The sequence below is a fragment of the Linderina pennispora genome (assembly GCF_002104995.1).
Source record: "Linderina pennispora strain ATCC 12442 chromosome Unknown DL89scaffold_41, whole genome shotgun sequence".
Lineage (NCBI taxonomy): Eukaryota > Fungi > Kickxellomycota > Kickxellomycetes > Kickxellales > Kickxellaceae > Linderina > Linderina pennispora.
This window is the reverse complement of record NW_024468289.1, coordinates 5,924-26,234: the sequence shown is the minus strand read 5'-3', so window position 1 is coordinate 26,234 and position 20,311 is coordinate 5,924. Positions and strand designations below refer to the sequence as shown.

General features: G+C 29.2%; 9 protein-coding genes across 9 annotated transcripts; 4 read left to right on the top strand and 5 right to left on the bottom strand.

Moving 5' to 3' along the window:
- Positions 1 to 988: 988 nt before the first annotated feature.
- On the top strand, positions 989 to 2,446 carry DL89DRAFT_271268 (beta and beta-prime subunits of DNA dependent RNA-polymerase). Its single transcript, XM_040888899.1, has one exon. It carries the CDS (start codon positions 1,126 to 1,128, stop codon positions 2,434 to 2,436), a length of 1,311 nt encoding a protein of 436 aa, XP_040739508.1. The 5' UTR covers positions 989 to 1,125; the 3' UTR covers positions 2,437 to 2,446.
- A 215-nt stretch (positions 2,447 to 2,661) lies between these two features.
- On the top strand, positions 2,662 to 3,176 carry DL89DRAFT_271267 (uncharacterized protein; the record flags this gene model as incomplete). The annotated part of the gene is made up of 1 exon (XM_040888898.1): positions 2,662 to 3,176. A coding segment is annotated over exon 1 (457 nt), but the record flags the coding sequence as incomplete, so codon positions are not given.
- Positions 3,177 to 4,974: 1,798 nt separating this feature from the next.
- DL89DRAFT_271266 (HET-domain-containing protein) lies at positions 4,975 to 5,521 on the bottom strand (the record flags this gene model as incomplete). Its single annotated transcript, XM_040888897.1, has 1 exon — positions 4,975 to 5,521. A coding segment is annotated over exon 1 (524 nt), but the record flags the coding sequence as incomplete, so codon positions are not given.
- An 85-nt stretch (positions 5,522 to 5,606) lies between these two features.
- DL89DRAFT_261384 (uncharacterized protein) lies at positions 5,607 to 6,683 on the top strand (the record flags this gene model as incomplete). Its single annotated transcript, XM_040885843.1, has 1 exon — positions 5,607 to 6,683. The coding sequence occupies one exon, from the start codon at positions 5,607 to 5,609 to the stop codon at positions 6,681 to 6,683; it is 1,077 nt and encodes a 358-aa protein (XP_040739505.1).
- An 878-nt stretch (positions 6,684 to 7,561) lies between these two features.
- DL89DRAFT_271265 (uncharacterized protein) lies at positions 7,562 to 8,456 on the bottom strand. Its single transcript, XM_040888896.1, has one exon. The coding sequence runs from the start codon at positions 8,399 to 8,401 to the stop codon at positions 7,691 to 7,693; it is 711 nt and encodes a 236-aa protein (XP_040739504.1). The 5' UTR covers positions 8,402 to 8,456; the 3' UTR covers positions 7,562 to 7,690.
- A 627-nt stretch (positions 8,457 to 9,083) lies between these two features.
- On the bottom strand, positions 9,084 to 9,635 carry DL89DRAFT_212228 (uncharacterized protein; the record flags this gene model as incomplete). Its single annotated transcript, XM_040884217.1, has 1 exon — positions 9,084 to 9,635. A coding segment is annotated over one exon (552 nt), but the record flags the coding sequence as incomplete, so codon positions are not given.
- Positions 9,636 to 10,506: 871 nt separating this feature from the next.
- DL89DRAFT_130955 (uncharacterized protein) lies at positions 10,507 to 11,314 on the top strand. The gene has a single exon (XM_040883321.1). It carries the CDS (start codon positions 10,512 to 10,514, stop codon positions 11,103 to 11,105), a length of 594 nt encoding a protein of 197 aa, XP_040739502.1. The 5' UTR covers positions 10,507 to 10,511; the 3' UTR covers positions 11,106 to 11,314.
- A 1,730-nt stretch (positions 11,315 to 13,044) lies between these two features.
- DL89DRAFT_271263 (uncharacterized protein) lies at positions 13,045 to 13,559 on the bottom strand. The gene has a single exon (XM_040888895.1). The coding sequence runs from the start codon at positions 13,379 to 13,381 to the stop codon at positions 13,217 to 13,219; it is 165 nt and encodes a 54-aa protein (XP_040739501.1). The 5' UTR covers positions 13,382 to 13,559; the 3' UTR covers positions 13,045 to 13,216.
- Positions 13,560 to 16,859: 3,300 nt separating this feature from the next.
- On the bottom strand, positions 16,860 to 17,659 carry DL89DRAFT_271262 (uncharacterized protein; the record flags this gene model as incomplete). Its single annotated transcript, XM_040888894.1, has 1 exon — positions 16,860 to 17,659. A coding segment is annotated over one exon (574 nt), but the record flags the coding sequence as incomplete, so codon positions are not given.
- Between the last annotated feature and the right edge of the window lie 2,652 nt (positions 17,660 to 20,311).

The following is a 20,311-nucleotide window of genomic DNA, read 5'->3' as shown; positions in this document are numbered from 1 at the left end:
GATCGCGCAGTTATTGTCGAGAAACTGCTGCCTATGTGTGAAGATGGATATATACTTTATCAAGGCAACAAGATTAACATAGTTAGACATCTTCAAAGAGATGATCATAAATTATTGGTAACTGCCAAATATTCATATGGTCCTTTTGGATTTTACTTTGAGATCCGGAAGCGAACTGACAAAATAGGAAGATTCTTACTTAGAAGTAACAACGCAGCTTTCAAACCTATGGGACTAAATGACGCTCTTGCTTTATTTAATATCTCACGCGAAGAGTTATGTGTATGGGGATCTGAAGATAATATATCATGGATCCTTGACGACGAGATGAGCATTTCGAAAGAGAATAAAAGTATACAAAAAGATAATGCAATGATAAAAAATAAAATAAAAATACGAGATATAAATATTAATAACTTCGATCTTAATGAGGATCTGGTGATAAAAGTTAGTATGAGTCGTTTTATTTATCACACTATCGATTCTTATATTTCAAATGTTGATGATCGTAACGATCTAAAGACAAATATAGTAAAACAAAAGTTATTCTTTCTCACTCCTGATATGCCATATGATAAGAAGATGGACATTGTCGTTGGCTTCACTAAGAGTGTATCAACAATGAGTAAACGGGACTACAACAATGTTAGTGAGAGGAACAAGATTGATATTTGGAGTTCAAGTCGTAAAGTGGTTATCAGCGACGACACGCACATTGGAATGGAAGCCAGACAACTTCATCCTTCGCACAAAAAGTTTCTATGTCCAGTTGATACTCCTCATGATGCTCACGCAGGGTTGTATGCGCAACTGAGCTGTTTGACTGTTGTTGCTCCTCCACTGACAATACCTGAGCAAACGATACTGGAAACAAATTTGAATAGCATGTTAACTTCAGGAGGAAGAGATAAAGTCTTCTACAATGGTTTTATGGTTGGAACTACAAACAAAAGTGCGCATAATATTTTATCAGCTTTAAGAAAGTTGAATCGGTTGGTTAGTGTTTATCGCTTAGATAATGTAAAAGCTAATAAAGGTATTCATGTTGCAAGCTACGGAGGTCGCCTTTTACGGTGGGTGATGAAGGATGACGATTTCAACAATGGATGTTTTATGTGTCCTAATATGCCTGTTGCCCAGGAGACAACCAATCCCAACTTCTTCCTAGGATTTGCTGCTTCACTGGTTCCGCTGTTGCACCATAATGCCGGTCCGAGAGGAGTGTTCATGGCTAATATGATGAAACAGACTCTCGATCCTCCGCCAAAAACACCTGAAGAAATCCAAGACACAGGAGCAACTAAGAGATGGAACAGACATGACACTAACTTTATATCAACACTCACTACCCGCGCCTTAGGTAGGGACAATTATGGTATGAATATGTTAGTTAAGTGGGCCTGTTACTACGGATACAACATTGAAGATGGAATTGTGGTAAATACTCGCTTATTACAGAAAGAAGACGGAATTATTCAGAATAAATTTGTGCTTGATATCGATAAGAATGATATTTTGGCTGCTTCCAATATTAAATGGCGATCTGATATCTACAATTATGACTCCGATGGAATTATTCGTGAAGGAACAGTTGTTGTTGATGGAACTCTACTAGCATGTAAGATCCATATCACCTCTGAAGGCTTGGTTATAAGAAAGCCTCTTACAGCGGTATTAGATAGACCGTCGATAGTCCAAAATGTTATCAAGACTGAACAACGGATTATAATAATAACTAGTTATAAATATAAACTATCCATCGGGGATAAATTAGTTTCAACAGCGGCACAAAAGGGTGTGATAACTCACGCTGTCCCCCTAACCGAGAAAGCAGATCTAATCATAAATCCTTGTTGTATTCCAAGCAGAATGACTATGGGTCAAATATGGGAAGGAGTGATAAGTAACTATATGCATGAAGAGAAGGTGTCAAAGTCATGGTTCTTTCCACCATTTAACGACGCAGTCATGACCTTCACTAACATGATCAAAGAGACAAAAAACTTGTCTTCAGTTCCATGCCTCAATGACCTCATTCCAAAGAGTGGATTTTGGTATACTTACAATAGATATTTTGTTTTATCTCAGAGAATCGACGAAAAGTATCGGGTAAGAGGCGGAAGTACCGAAAATAACATAAATCCCTTCACAAACCAACCACAAAAAGGAAGGAAGATCAAAGGTGGCTTAAGACTTGGAATCATGGAACGCGATGTTCTCCTATCATACAATGCTAAGAATACTATGAAGCAGTTAATGTCGCGACAGAGTGACGAAATGGAATGTTATCTGTGTCCCAAATGTGAGTGCTATAGTCATCTTGAAATATGTTCTCTGTGTAACATTCAATGCACAAAGGTTACTATCGATAAAAGCGTTATAAATCTAACCAATGCGTTGAAGAATATACCATATAATATTAACCCTTCATCATAATAATAAATCATCCTGTTGATCATATATTTTAAAATTATTACAATTTTGTTAATGTATTGATTTGTGTAATATCGTTATTTTTCTATTAACAATATCGTAGCTGAAAATATGTTGCTATTGAAATATATGTTGATCTAGTGATTACTACTTGTAGTCTTAATGATTACCGATTGGGATAAAGTTCATAAATTGATTAATTCACGCATTAAAATAATATTAGTACATTATTAATTAAAAACTTTTTAAATAATATGGATGGGATAAGATTGTACCAAGCTGATGCTCTGGACACTGGATTTGAGCCCTTTGTATCAGCCCTAGCTGAAGAGATAGTGAGAAATAGTAATAAGACAGTAGATAGAAATTTCCTTGTAATTAGGGAGTTTCCAGTTAGAGCTATCGGAGTAGTTAGTGCCAGAAGAGCAGCTGATGTTGCCATTATCGAAGTAATACAAAGACGCGGAAGAGAGAGAAGAGTAGTGCTCATTATCGAATGTAAAGTTGATAACAGAGATACAAGAATGGCCCTAGCACAGTTGACAGGCTATATGAGAGACACTGGCTGCGAACATGGTATAGCAATGAGTGCAAACATAGCACTATTATACCGAGACACAGGTAACATGCTAGCAGATCAGGTTGGTGAAGAAATCGATCTAAGTTCGGACGAAGGTGTGCGTGATGTTATAAATTTCATCAACCTTATAGAGTAACTCAACATGTTTAATATTATTTTAAAAGACTAATCAAACACATCTTTCTTTTATATATAGTAACGACATTGTGATACATAAAGCATTTTAATTTTATATGCTGCTGATTGATTGTATCTGACGCTATTTTAATTAATACAATACATCTCAAACATCAAAGAATTACATACTTCACTTCATTAAGACGAGAAATCTTATTTTATATTAGACTACATTACATAGCCAAAATTATATTGTGATATGTTCTTTAAAAATACACACTCTGTTGACTTGTGCATTCAAACTAGCAAAACCTGGTTAACATACAATTTATTAAGTGTAAAACTCTTTAAACTAAGGAATGCCGCCAACATGTAATTATATAAAGTGGAAATACATTAATTATTTTCGAATATAACTTGTTAAAATATAATTTCAAAGTAAATTTGTTAGTCCTTTTATATAAAAAGCTCAATCGTCTTCCCGTATAGCATTAATTCGATTTGGTCACAGTCTAAATCTGAAGTATATAAAATTCAAAAACGCAGACTTAAACATACTAGGGATCATAAACAATTACCTTTTCGATATGTACGTATTCTTGCTTATTATTTAATTTTGTCGAGCTATAGAAATAATTTTGTATTAGTTTTTGTCGATATAAAAACATGGCCATATGTTGTAAAGATCATCTTCTTAAAATGTCGTTGTTCACCTACTCTTAAGCAAAAATAAAATATCATTATAGCGCTAATTTTAACTTATTTTAAAATAATATTTTGAATAATACGTCGCTAGTGTCTATCATTGTTGACATAACATAACCATGTCTGTTTTTTCATAGCTTATTTTTATATCTTTTACATTTTCATGAAAAACATTCAATAATATATATTTAGAGCTATCGATCTCTTTCCTTCTAATATGTAAAACAACAATAGTCATATGTTTAACATTTGAACGAGGTAAACAATATGAATAGTATGAGAATGGAATCATCAAATCATCTTCGCGAATACACATATTGATAATATCTGTAATATATTTTTTAACAATTCTTTCTTTTTCACCAACACTCAATATATTACACTTGAAAGATATTATTACTGATTTATTCTCTCGATAAATTTCTATATTATTTGCTATCAACCCGTCTTCTTCTCCTAATATGTTAACTATCCTTGTTGGGATAAGTTCTTGAATATTATAGTTATTACATCTTTTCCAAATGTTTAATAGTATTAATGTTTTTAGGTATATCGTAATCATTAGATTATGTCCATTTATTTCTGTCAGCAGCAATTCTTCTATAATATCTTGGTTTGATTTGCACCAAGAAAACCTATCCAAATTCCCTAATATCTTGGGGTGTTTTATGTACATAGTTATCGCCCTCACTTTGTCACAATATTCTCTAGCCTTTGAGTTTATTATCATTATCACTATTTCATTAATGAAATTTCGGACTGACAAATCATCTTTCATATCTAGGCTGTTGATTGCAAGTCTCTTTAGTGCCACATAATCCATTCTTTTTGCTAACGCCTGTTTGAAATTCATGCGACGACTAGATTTCTGTTTGAACTCGATGAGATGTTCGATACTTTTTTCACCATTGAGATAATCATCAAAAATCTGATCCTCCTCGGTGGAATCTTCAATGTGTTGTTCGAACTCAGTGAAATCTTCGATGTGCAGAATTGAGCAAAGAGAATATTTCATCACAATAATTAGTCCGTTATTTGGGTTACAACTGGCCATGATCTCTCCCTTCACCCAAGATCTTTCGTGCCATTTAGTAAAATGTTTAAAATACAAATTTGATAAAATCAATATAGAATAGTATTCATCATTAGAAGGATCACATTCCAAGTTTTTATAAAGTTCGTCGTCAACCATATTTTCATAATCATCTGTGCCAAGATCAGGGATAGCCAATATTTTATCAGCACCTTTAAATATTTTATCCATCGTGGATATCATTGTCTTTTTTTCTCTTTTATCGTCCTGGTTTATGCATATAGCATCGATCCAGAAATACTTCGGCCTGTCTTCAATGCTCATATCGCGACCCAACTTTAATATAATGTGATGTATTTTACAGTAAGATTCATAATTGAATGATACTATCTCCGAGTCTAGAGGTACGACTTCTCCATTATTACAATTAATATATTCCATAGTCCATGGAGTAACATCACCCCAAGTATATGAGACAGCATAATACCTCTTCCTCATCGCTTTTAATATAGACATACTTTCTATCCGTGAATAATTATCAACTTTATATAGATCCTCAACAGCGTCATATTCTATTTTCACAAGCTTTATCTCTACACTCTTTTCAGAATTAATAACAAATGCACCCATGATATGTTTAGAAGTGCCCTCCGGCGTCATAGATCTTCTTTAAATAAAATTACTTTTCTAAAATTGAGAATTACTTTTTTAAACTAAATTTAATTGTGTAATGTCGTAATGACTGAATATTATAGTATAGCAAAAGATTTATATTCCTTCCTGGAAAAACTCGCTGATGATTATAAAGAGGCCATTCCAGAGGCCGAAGCTCTTTATGGTGAATGCGAAATATTCCGCGAAATAATTTCAGGTATTGAAATAAAAGAAAAAAGAAAAAGTAAGGCAATTGAAAAGATAAAGAAGGACATTGAAGAAGCGAATAAAAAAGCAAAAGAACTTATCGATAATGCTGGAAACGAAAGAAATCTCCTTGGTAAAACAGCTTTCAATATCAAACTATTAGCTAAGGCGAAAGGGTATAGAGCATTATTTGACAAAAAAAGAGAAGAAATAAGGGAGAATCTGAAAATCCTTTCTCAAACACAACATATTCTACGACCTGAACCTCCAAGTAGATTACCTGTTCTAGCCAAGCTGTTCTGGACATCATCTTTTGGAGAAAACACCATGTCTGTAGGATGGTTTGATTTTACCACAAAATATTCACTAGAACTAATTGTAAATGTTGAAGAGCTTGAAAGAATAAAACCTTACTTATGTGTAAACGAGCATGTGACCACTTACTCATTTTACGCCGCATGCACGCAATTCGGATACCCCATTTTGTGTCCTACACAACCGGTAATAGACACAATGGCACTTGCAAACTCAATTATCGATCTAACAAAAGAATTCTATTTGCCAACTTTTGGAACTAGATGGTATATGTTGAGAGATCTAAGAAAAAAGGACCAAGATAGAGACCAGTTCTGCCAAGCCCTCAAGGACATCTTTTATCAAGACAAAGATAGATGGGAATCGATAAACAAAGCAAGAGGAATTGTTTCATCATTATTTCAGAGATACATGATGATCTGGAGAATAGGCAAAGCTTCCCAAGAAATGTTTGATAACGTTGATTTTCCTGGAAAAAGTCGCATAAAAACCTTTATTAGAATTTGTGAGCCCATTGATGAAATAAATTACAAATTTAATCTTAATCTTGAAAATTCAATTGATAAAAAACCATGGGCTAAAGGAAAACCACAAGTATATGATTTTTTACGCACTTTAATCGATTTTCATGATGAATAGTGTTTAGTTAGTTTTAAAATAGCAATTCATCGGAGATGTTATATTTCTCAAAATTTATATCTATATGCCTCCATCCTTAAAATAAATACAGTCCAATTATATTTCTACTCAGAGAGATCCTTCAATGTTTTCAACTTGATAATTATAACGAACAACAAGAAAAGAGAATCGAGATCACTGTATAACAAAATCAAGTCGCATCTAATGAAAATAATATTAAAGTCTTTACATTATTCTATACTTGTATTAAACTATATTTGTTGTAAAGTCATACTATTCAAATATATAGACCAACAACATTATATTACACGAAGCATCTTATTTTTATCTGCTATAGATTGCTTATATATGTTTAAGTACTACAATATATCATGAAACATATATTTCGCTATAATAAGATAAAGATCTAGAATATATTTGTAAATTATCTATATTGCATAACAAAGCTATATTGTATCATATTCTTAAAACCTATGTGTTGTTAATTATTGAACTTAAATTAACGAATTTTATTGCTAAAGAACACCATAATTAATATTTACTAGATTAAATATATTAATAATACCATATTTTTTATCAACTTGTTGATAATATAACTTTGACATCTATATTTGAAACTTACATAAAATGGTATATTTCAAATTAAGAAGTACTGTGATGAGAAAGGTTATATGACAAAAATACCTGGTGAATAGACTTGTTATATACTAAGAATATAAACAACCAATCCACTTAAGATGACTGATACATGTATTTCATAATCACTACGTATACAGTAAGCCAGCTAAGAATCTAACTAGGAAATACTACATAAAGAAAACGTCTTTGCTCTTTATATTTTAAAAATCAAATACCATAATTTCAGGATAAAACCTCTTACGGTTTATACAAAGTATCACTGTTACCTTTTATATATAAAGAATAATTTCACACAAACTTCTATCTCTCGTAATTTGTGCTGTAAAGCTTTACTCAGATAACTCACAAAAGCGCTACTGTTCTGATGTTTAATTGGATGAAACCACACATTTGGAGTTAATATATTCTATTACTAGATTTAGAGAATATATATCATCATTACATGATTTAGAGTAACTATCCATCATCCAGTTTTCTGATCCACGTTTTAGCATGGACGGCCCACTGCTATCGAAGTCGATGATAAATGGATCCATTTTTGCATTCAGCATTATGTTACTAGGATTTATATCTCCATGGACAATGTTATTAGAATGGAGTTCAGCTAACGTTGCTCTCAATGAACGCGTTATTTTCTCTATTGTTACAACTTCTATGTTTTTAATATCTTCTAACCTTGAAGAATATCCATCGATAACAATACCACTGATATAACTGTCCTCGACGATGCAGCCATGGTATGTAGGTACTCCGCGTATCCTAAGACAATTCATCTTCTCGTAGGTGCGTACTTCATCCATGAATGTGGTTTTGTATCCCTTGGAAAGACCAACGTCATACAAAGGTAATTTTTTGATATAGAACAAACTAGACGTGGTTGATGCTGGATTGAATACTTTCATACCGTTGACAAATTTTGGTAGAATATCATCTTTTTTGATTATATCACCAGGAGGTAGATTGCTTTTATCTATTATGTCGTCGATACCAAATCTTACATGGTGGATATCGCCATTACTATCTTTGTAGTTAACGTACTTGACACTGTCTATTGTAATATAAGATACTATTTCATTCATTATTTCTGACACACCGATTTGATGTACAATCTAATCCGATTTCTAATATGAAAAATATATTATAAATATTCAAACTATCTGACTGACTTCACTTTAAAGGCACAATATTATTAGGAAATATTTTTGTAAATCAATATTTTGAAACTTATTACGAGACTAAATTTCAATGTAACACACTGCTGTCATTAAGCAACATTTGACAACGTTCATTCTCCGTAAAAACTCGTATGAAAATAATATTAGCGTCTCTGAAGTCTGTATACTAGATATCACCTCTAATACTTAAAGAATTATTACCTACGAATTTAATATTTCTGAAAATTATTCTTTAAAACAATTAATTTAATATTACCTTATTTTAAAACATAGATTTGTATTAAACTATTTTTGTTATACAGTCATAGGATTGTTGTGAATAATATTTTGGTAGAGATGCTTTATAATCAATAAAAAGCATGAAATATCTAGCTATTTTCCAATTCAGCAACTCTTTCCACAGAAAATAATAGAAATAGTCATATGCGACTTTGACATTTGGATTGATTACCTTTTTCAGATTGTTATGTTCACTATCATAGAATATCAGGAGACATTCAGAAGAAAAACATTCATCTGACTTACTTGATCTGAATCTTGGAAGAACCGATGTTGCTTTAGGAGATAATGCCATCATCCCATTCCAACACGAGTAAACATCAACTGGGAAACCATTTGTTAGATTTTTGACTGATTCATGATCGGTGAAATATGGGTATATAGGACTTACAACTTTCTTTTGTATCGACCTTGTTACCCAGACATCATATAAACCAACGCCATTATAATCCATAGCACATGAAACATCAATGTCAGAGTAATACAAGTCTAATAGAAGTGTCAACATATCCTCAGCGACAAATATAATATCGTTTAGAAAAATTGTGGTCACGTTTTTATTTATTATCTGATCGAATGCTACATTCCTCAACTCTGATAGTCTATCTATTCTTTGCATTTTATCTCTATCTGTTGTCGACTCCTTGTATCCTATCGTTACTTTACTACAAATACCCCTTGACTTCAAACTACTATTCCAATAGTGTAATATATCCTTAGTGCCATCAACGCTGTAATTCTCGACAATAGAAATACAAACTTTCGATGGCCCTAAAATATGAATTACTCTCTCTACTTCACGTATCCACGCCGGAAGTATATTTTCATTGTTATACAAATTAGCAATGATATTAACTTTAGGCATTTCTCTGGATAGCATACTTCCAACAGAATCGATATTTGTTATGTTATATGAAATTGTGTCGGTTATTACCAGACCCGAATAAAGTACCGCCATGAGTAAATAATACAATCTATTGGGTCTAAATATTAACGACGCTATTATTAACGGAAACAAAATAGTCGCGTATTTGGCAGCATTGAAAAATATTATTATAGATCGCGTAGAAGTTCTGTTGACGACAGAGAGAACTGTTAGACTCATAGTAATTGCGATCAACGCAACACTAGCGAAAAATATTGTTTTGATTCTCATCTTATAAAATTCATATGTTTTTTATTTGATCACTTCTTCATGAATAAAATTATGAAGGGAGTTGATATATTTACATTAACAATATGTTGTAGTAATATTTTCTTCAAGTAGTAAGATTTTGTAATGTGAATCCTATACTTTATATTTAGAGCATAAAGACAATGGTTCCATTGTAACTGCAAATGTCAAACTAAAGTAAATATGTATTAGTAAAACATTGTCAGTTGATAAAGTATCAATGTTATACAGCGTAATGTGTGAGTTTTACAAAGGAGTAAATGCACAACCACATTAAACAGAAAGAATATATTCAAGAAACTATGACACTGGAGCGTTTACTTTACCAAGTTGTATATAATAAATAGATAAGATAAACATCAACAGTCTTAAATATAATAATGTAGGGCTCACACACATATAATAACAAGAACTTAAGTTTTATCATAGGAATTAGTGTATATTATTAGATAAAAACATCTAATTTATGGTTGATATCTTAAGCTAATTTATTTGTTCATGAGAATACGAAATGAAAAATATGAAATGATATAAATTATAATATATAATATACAAAATAAAATGGACGTTAAATACAGTATAGATTCAGACAACGTGTTTATCAGATCCGACGCCATTCTCCAATTTTCGAGGGCACACGACCTCTACAAGAAATACTTCAAGAAAGAACCGAATCATATAAGACTGATACACTGCGACGGACCTATAAATATATATGAAGTGGACGATAAGATTCTAAAGATTCACCCCAAATCTGGATATGAAGCTTCTGTGATTAGATATCTAAACAAAGAAGGTTTTTCCCTAGCTCCAAAACTCTACTTCTACGGGGATGATCATATGTTCATACAAAAAATAGAGGGAGAGACAATGTTTGAAGCATATGATAAGATGAGTCCTGAGCAAATAAACATGATATTTAGCCAATTAAACTCGGCTATTGGTATTCTTAAACAAAAAAACGTCACTCACGGAGATCTTATGCCTACTAATATAATGGTATGTGGAGATAAACTGGTTGGTATTATCGATTGGGAGAGGTCTATAGTAGGTTCTCTTGATGACGTTGAAAGAAGAGGTTTTATGAAAGCAGAACATATGGGGTTTGCTTGGTGGTCTGAAAAAATGAGCCAGCTGGATAACTTAAATAAATAATATAGTTAACATGAAGACTCATAAAGGATATGAATGCACATACTGTCAGACTTGGGTAAACACGGGTCATAACTGTCCGCATAGATAACTTTAAACATAACATGACAACCCCTATGCGATGAGGTAATCGTCTTTAATAATCAACGTTCAGGCTGGGATTTACTTGCTGCTTTCTTTGCTCAGCTTCTTTTCATGGTGAAGCAGACTCTTGGTGTTTCCAATCCGAGAGAAATAAACTCTTTTTTTAAAATAATAACATAATTAATGTTTGATCTGATAAGATTTTACAATCCTTTCGCAATGTTTGTAATATGTTCCATAATATTCATATATAAAATTACGAATTTCAACGTATTTATATCATTCACTCTAATATTTATTAAGATTATAGTTGTGAAGTGATATTTTATTCTGAGACTAATTAGTAATAAATTCTTTGTTTTCATCTGTTAAACTTTCTCTTATGATGTACCTCCATACAATTGTATGTTTATACATTTCAACTAACTTAATGTTATTATCTTCAATCTCATTATTGGCTTTTAATGTTAACAAATATAAATAATTCATAGGTCCTAAAGTTATATAATAGGGATAAATTTGACTTAAGTACGTGATTCTTATTAATCTCATAATCATCTTGAAACTATTCTATAATTAAAAATAACAATGATCATAAATTTATTAAGTATATCCGTGTTTATAAGATGTTGGCAGCAGTATTTCTTTTTCTGGTCCTTCAAGTGGTAAAACTTTGTAATGCAAAGTGTGAATCTTATAGCTTGTATTTGGAGCACATCAACGATAGTTACATTGCAAGTACAAAGGTCAAACTGGAAAATAATTTTGGCCAACAATGGAACATTCTAGTGTTCATGTAGCGAGATCAATGCAAGAACATTGTAGCGATGCGATCGGAGAACAAGTTGTTTAGGGTGTTTGGTTATCCGTGCAATCCAGGAACCATTACAGTGGATTTAGATGATAAGAATAGGACAGGACTAAGATTGGAGAAACCGAACAAAGTTTATCAGAATCATAATAAATTGAGATGGACTAATGAATATTGGTTTGCATGGGATAATGTCTCCTACATTAACAAAACAACAAATTTTTAAAACGCTGCTACTAATATTTATAAATTAAAGTCAATACATATATAATACCAAAATAACATAATATTTTCACGTCATCGAAGAATCTAGTGTGCTTAGAAAGTATAAACAAAAATATTATCACCACAAGCGAAATCTGTATTTGTTATAAAACATGATAAGAAAAGCGATATAGACCTAAGACACGAATATATGATAATCAAAGCTGTTGTGATTCATAACAAATGGTATCCTTATACTAGGCACTCATAATACTCAATTGGAGCAAATGTAATGTGTTCATCCATATTCGAATCACTGTTAATAAACTATCTATTATGCATAGTTTCGTTTTGGAATATATAATGTGTTATTATGATCAGAAATATAAATGTAATTTCTAAGATTTGTAAAGTCTTCATATATTATTAAAACCTGAGACACACTCCTTGATACTCTCTATCGCTATCACCAATGTTTATGAGAATACAATCCATGTATATCAAATAATACGAAGATAGGTATATTATCATAATGATGTGCAAAGAACAATCCTATCTTAAATACATTATATTATCGAATTTCTAATTATTAACTAATTTACAGATACTGCTACTGTTAGTTGTTATCATATTAGAAGCTACATAGCATTTCAAAGTAAAACAATATATATATAGACATTCCTTTTAAATAAAGCTAAAGAAATAAAATATGTAATGGATACTATGCAATAACTAAATCGCATTTATATTCCAAAAAATTATAGTCTGTAATAAAAATATTATTCAAATTGAGTTTATAAAATTTAGTATTTGTTCCTGTTATCTTAATTATAGTTGACTCAAGTTTATCACTATCATCTTATACAAAATCTCAGTCAACTAACCAATAATATCATTGACAATAAAAGTATACTACAAGATAATAGACTAAGATTCGTAAACATTAAGTCTCTCTTTTATTTAGTTATATTGTTATCTGCTACAAGCGTTTAATTTTTAACATAACTTTAGATATTCAATAACACTCTTCTAGACTTTCTAATAATCTATAATAATTAATCCCTTCAATGTCTAAAAATATTTTTTGTAATTTTAGAAAATTTATATTATTAGTTTTTTCGAATAGAAGACCATTATCATATAAGTTAATAATAGTAACAAGATTTATTCTACTTGACATGTATTAAATAGCAGGTATAACTATTAGCTTGTCTTCAATTTATTGAGTAATGTCTAAGTTTTATAAGTTATTTTAAAGGACTAATTATAACTCTGACAGATACTATCACACTATAGACAATATTGATATTAATTAATAATATTACCTCCTATATTTTAAATAACTTTTTACAATGTCCAGTTAATCTTTTCTATTTGTCTTTTTTCGAAATATGTTATGAGATTGATAAGTTACGCAAAGTAATATTATCTAGTAATAGTAGCTATTCGGTGACTTGAATATTGTTAACTGGATACTATTGTATTATTATATCATCTAATTCTATAAAACTTAAGACATAATCTAAATAATATAAATTGTGAAATGTACAATCAAACATAATATAAATAGAAACATGTTGTATAAATTTTTAAAATATTGCTCTAATTGTATTATTCAAAAGTTACAAGTTATTATTCAAAGATTTTTGTGTGTATGTTTAGAACTTTATGAACACAACATTATAGTTTACATATTATACATTAATTATTTTAACTTTGTACATAACTGATATAATATAGTTGGTTGTCATAGTGATTTAACAAGTGTCATGAACAAGCTTTGTAAAACAATCATCGGACTGACAAAGACGCATTTTGTTCAAAGACATATTTTGTTCAAAGACACATTTCGTTCAAAAACAAACTACTTTCAAAAGTTACAAAAGTTTAATAATATTTTTATGAAGAGATACATGTTTCAAGACAGACAATGACAAATACTTAAAATATAAATAACTAACTCAACATCTTTATAAGATATATACGAACAAGAATCACCGTTGATATTTATGTCTGTTAGGTATATATTAAAGTAACAAAAACATGTCAACATACATTTCTCTATCTTGAAAAGGCATCTAATTGACTTATGACGTTGTGTGTGATATTTTGGAGAAAGCTAACAATATGTGTAGTTGTAAAGATACCAGCATGACATGTAAGACAGATATTGATAACAGATATTTGTACAAACCACAATCTATAAGCTTGATATTATTATGTTATAATTTTGTAACACAGATTTTATTAAACCACTAATGTTCGTTGTCAAAGTTATATCGCAAACATAGACTAACTGTTCCTTACAACAAATATAGAAAATAAAATATCAATGCGGTGTCAATCTAGGTGAAATAGTAGTTTGTTTAAGTTCCAACCAATAATATAGTATAATGTAACAAATATGTATCTAGGATATACAATACTCACAACAATGATAACTATTTTATTAATATATATTTTAAGTAAAAGAAGCTTATTGCTCTATGTGTTATGTAAATTAATTTTTGATAATTCATATAAATATCACAAAAATAACATGTTTTAGATAAGATAATAATTTCACAAGTTTGGACAAAATAGATATTAAGTTAAAAGTCAAATTATATTAATATGTATGCAAATATCAATATTTATATTTATTTCGATGTTAATATATTCAATAGGGTGTTGTAAGATAAACTTATTAATCAGCATCAATATATTAATAAAATATACTTCATATATGGAACTTATATATTCATAAAACATTATTGATATCGAAAAATAAGCTGTTGATACATTTTAGAATTTTTAATCTGTATGTTGTTTTATTTTTCTATTTATGAGGATCTTTAGATTTTCTGAAGTTGAGTCGCAAATGGATATTGTCGTGATCATGATCTTCATTCTACACATTAAATATATTTGATGAGACTATGATTCATATCACTGAATTTATCGATATTCGTATAAATATTATTTTCTTTAATTAGTATTTGATCTATAAATATAGTTACCGTTAATTACAACATATTGATAGTTATGACATATAGATACATTTCGTAGACAACAATGATTTCAATTCAACAATTGGTAAATATTTAATAAGATTAAAGAACTAAGACTAATATGAAATAAACACACAAAATAATAAAGTTAAAATATTATTCCAAATTAAGTTAGAGGTTAGTTAATATTTTATTAAACAGTATTTCTTGGATTTATGTAATATTAAACGTATTCGTGTAGAATAAAGATTAATGTTAGTATTAAAAAATATTATTGTGATTATTGGTGACAGAATTATACAGCTCATTTTAGTGATAATAGACCCTCTGCAATTGGAACTTGATGATAATTTTATTATTACCGTTCATATATGCTATTGGACAAAAACTAATGATGATTCTCCTAACCAATAACCCTCAACTTAGTCAAATATTGGTTTAAGTAATAGTTAAATATTTAGTAAAATAGGTAAAGATTACAGAGATTTTTTACATAACGCGACGAGTATCAAGTTAGTTGTCTAGAAATTGGCACACAGAACATGATATATTTATATCCTAAATACAAATGTGTTGTAAAGATACTTTTCGTTTCATATTTCATGAACTACATATTATCGATTTGATTGGTATTTTAACGGAAAGACAAGACAATTATTTCCTGTTAGAAGTATCCGATAATGGAAACCTTGAAGCATGAACTATCAAAGATGTTTTATTCATTACTCCAGTGATATACTTTCGTTATGTGGTCATGCAATCTTTAAGTTTCTTCAGTCCTTGTCTGCTCATATCAAATATATTCATTCCATAATTAACACTATCTTTCTATACTAATCGTTCATAATACTCAATCGGATCAATATATCATATTTGCATCTTTGTTGGTAAAATATGTATTTCTGGAATATATAATGTGTCATCATCTTTTAATGATTGGAATTGCTAATATTTGTAAAGTCTTAATATAACAATATTTGGACTGAAACAGAACTTTGCTTTGGTACATCTCCTTCAGCAGAAATGTTTCTTTATCTATTAAGCCAAAGATACTACTATCGCTAGTTATTCTCATACTAAACTTAAAACTATATGGTGCCTGAAATAAATATCAAATAGACATTCTTTTACAATATAAATAACACTCTTTCTGTTACATGTTTTATACTAATAACAACAATGTAAAAAATTAAGTCTGTAATGTATATCCGACAAAACTGTATTTTATCTTAAAAATATATGAGTCATAAAAAGTTATATTTTGTGATAAAGAATATTTTTCAGATTGTGTTTTATTTGTTCTTGTTATTTTCAATAATATTACCATGATATTCTATGTTTATTTAAAATATATATTTTGAATTTATATGATAAGACACTATAACTATTAATAGCAAGAATATACCAGTTTATCTTAAAAATCATCAACTATAAATATTATTAATCACAAATCCAAGTTATTATCATCGTTTAAATTATTTTATGTTATTAGTATATCGTTTGCTTTACTGAGCTAACCTTCCATATCGATAAATCTATTGACATGGAATAACACATCTATTAACACATCTATAACAATATTTAATAACTCACTGATTTGATTTATTTCGTTTAATGATTTTAAAAGAATAGAAAATTATCATCTAGTACTAAATTAATATATACTCGATGACTATTAAGAGACAAATTTATCCTTTTGTCTAAGTTTTAATATAGTATTAGATATTTTTATAACTATATATTAGTCGATCATCATATTCGACTTGATTGAATGAATTTAATTCGCGATATTTGTAAAGTATTTATACGGTTATAAATTTGTGACGTATTGTTGATACTCTCTGTTGCCACTATTAATACTTATACAATAATATAAACCACATACATTATATTTTTAAATACCACCATGATTGATGTAACGATAAATAACATCATCAAACTCCACCGAATAATATCCAGCGTATTTCCAGTTTGTTACTCCTATGAGTTTGTTTCCATTGACTATCAAACTGTGGTATGTTAAGAAAGTATGACAAAAAACTAATTTACTGTGTGATTTGATTGAAAGAAAATCATTAGCAAGAGAGCGGCCTAGATCAGTGCAGATGATACTTTGTGGCATATGAAGATTAATCTTGGAACCACGGATACCTTCACAAATATATTCTATCAAGATTCTTATGTCCATAGAACAACAGGTAATAATCGGTGTAACAATGTTTCCTGGAGACATACCGGCTTCGGATCTAGTTCCATACCACCATCTGCTAGACTTTGTTCTAAGGAATAATCTAAGTTCATCGATCTGTTTCAATATAGCCTCTTTGTACGGATAAGCATTCCACTCTTCAAGGGATCTAAATAGAATGCCATTACCATCATAACAGGTTTTTAATTTACCACCGAAATCACGATACAAATCTTCAGGAGGAGTTTTGTATAAACTTACCTTATCACCTAGCGACATTGACTCTACTTAATTATTTTTTATATCAAGTTGCTCAATTGTTATATTTAATATTTGTATTAGATTCATTAAATACTTGAATTTATATGATAATTGTGCAATGAGTGCAATTCTTCCTTTGATGACCAACATCGAACAAAGAATCTAAATAATTTGAAACATGTTATCCAAATACCTTTACTTTTTTACGTCACTTCGATAGCCTCATTTTATTTTTATCGATAATAAGATAAAGGGTTGAGATAATAGATTCGTCCTAAATAAGAAATAGTTAGGATACATTTTGTGAACATTTGGATCTTGATAACATCAACACCATGTGAGTTTAAAATAATCATAATTATTCAAACATTTCGTACCTCACCAAGAACGATTATTTTAAAATAAAGCAGCAAGGTGTGTTCACATATATAAATAAATAATATTGTTGAAATACCATTATTGAAATTTGTGCAATTAGACCAATTGTCAGTTTCTACTCGATTGGTAACTTCATGTTTATAACCGTATATAGTCCTTTCCATTATTGTATATGATCTTTTTGTACATTGTTGTATATGTTGTTGAACTAGTTATTATCAATAAATTAAATAATATTATTGTCATCCTCTTGACAAATATATTAACTTAAATTCACCTCTCAAGTCTTTCATGTGTTCCAATTTAATATTTATCTTGTCATATACTACATTTAAATTCCTGAGTCTATCTTTATATACTTATCTACATTATAGGTCATTACTAATTAATATTTTGCATTGACAATACTCTTCGCGCTTATAAATACTATTTGTTGTTTCAGTTACTACTATTATGTAAGTTTTTATATCATATCTTAATCAAAATTATATAATACTCAATGTTAACTATTATAATAGTTAATTCAGTCCAAGTTTACTACCACATCTTTTGACAATAAATAATCCTTTCTAGAATATTAAGTACTTCTTGTTATAAACTAAATCTTCAAGTTGTATTTGTCAAAAGGTATATATTCATTGCCATTACTTATTTTAATTTATCTTTTGTCGTAATTTTAGATAGTTTAAATCATCATCCAGTAGTAAGTTATTAAGTACATATATTAAAGGATAGATAGTATCATTAGCTTATATAAAACATATCCATTTGTAATATATTTTAAAGGACTAATTATAAGTTCTTATATTTATTAAAATTTTCAGTGATGGAAATATAATCGATCATAACACTAATTGGACTGATTCATTATTCACTATCGAAATATTGTTTAGTAATGTTAGATATTCAGATATATTGTTATATACTGTTGTGTTTCCTATAAAAACTAAGATATGGTCTAAACAAATACAAGATATGAAATGTATAGAACTTTAGGAACATAACATTATAGTTCACAGATTGTAAATTAAATATTTTTAAATTTGTAAATAACGGATATGATATAGTTGTAATGATATCAATAATCCAATAGTGTGTCAAGTCTCGGTTATGCAATACAATCATCAGACTGACAAAGACATCTTTTGTTTAAAAAGACATATTTTGTTCAAATGTACATTTTGTTCGAAAACAAACTAACTGCGAAAAGTTATAAAACTTTAATATAAATTATTAAAGATGACAAATCATGATGGCAACAATATGATTACGATATAATTACAATACTTCTGAGTATGATTGTATATTTCTTTTAAAACACTGATATATTGTAATTAACTTATGAATTTTATGGGTGATATTTGCATAAAGCTAACAATGTGTGTAATTGTAAAATTATTAGCATAACTTATATGATTATTATAATATATTTTCGTAACACATAATTTATTTAACCACCAATGTTCGTTATTAAAGTTATATCACAGTCATGAACTAACAGCATCATTGTAATAAATAGAGAAAGAGAAGATATCAATGTGTATATTAATCTAGATAGAATATTGAAATGTTTAAGTCACAAGCAATGGCATTATATTATCATATGTTATAACAAATATGTATCTAGGATATACAACAATGACAATTATTTCAAAAAGAAGCTCATTGTTCTATGTGTTATGTAAGTTAAGAATTAATAGTTTATATAAACCATTGTAACATGTGAAAATAATAAACCTTTATAATAATTAATTTTTAAGTTCACCTAAACATCATTGAAACTATCAAACATATTATAATATGACAAATAACAAGAAATTTATAACTTTAGACAAATATAGATATCATGCTAAAACTCAAATTATATTAATATTTATTTCTGATGTTAACATAACCAATGGTATGTTGTAATATAAACTTATTAAGTTCTAACTTAGTAGAATATATCATAAAGATATGTTTTTATTTTTTGAATATATTTTATCTTTCTTTTATTTCTGTTCGAATGTAACTATTATCACTCAAATCTTTAACTACTATATAATATCATGTATAGATTCTATTTCTGAAGTTGATCGCTAAATAGATATTGACATGTTCATGATTTTCATCCATGCATCAAATATAATGAGGCTATGATTTTTATTAATAGTTGTAAAATTATATAAAAATATTAGTATTTAATTTGTAAAATATTGTTAGTTCTGACATACAGATATCGTTATTTGCGACATATAGATGTTGTTTGTCATGTCATAAGATAGATTTTATAAACAACAATGATTTTAATTCG

Excerpts from the sequence above, each read along its gene's own strand:
- DL89DRAFT_271268 (XM_040888899.1), top strand. The coding sequence starts at position 1,126 with ATGCCTGTTGCCCAGGAGACAACCAATCCCAACTTCTTCCTAGGATTT.
- DL89DRAFT_271265 (XM_040888896.1), bottom strand. The coding sequence starts at position 8,401 with ATGAATGAAATAGTATCTTATATTACAATAGACAGTGTCAAGTACGTT.
- DL89DRAFT_130955 (XM_040883321.1), top strand. The coding sequence starts at position 10,512 with ATGGACGTTAAATACAGTATAGATTCAGACAACGTGTTTATCAGATCC.
- DL89DRAFT_271263 (XM_040888895.1), bottom strand. The coding sequence starts at position 13,381 with ATGTCAAGTAGAATAAATCTTGTTACTATTATTAACTTATATGATAAT.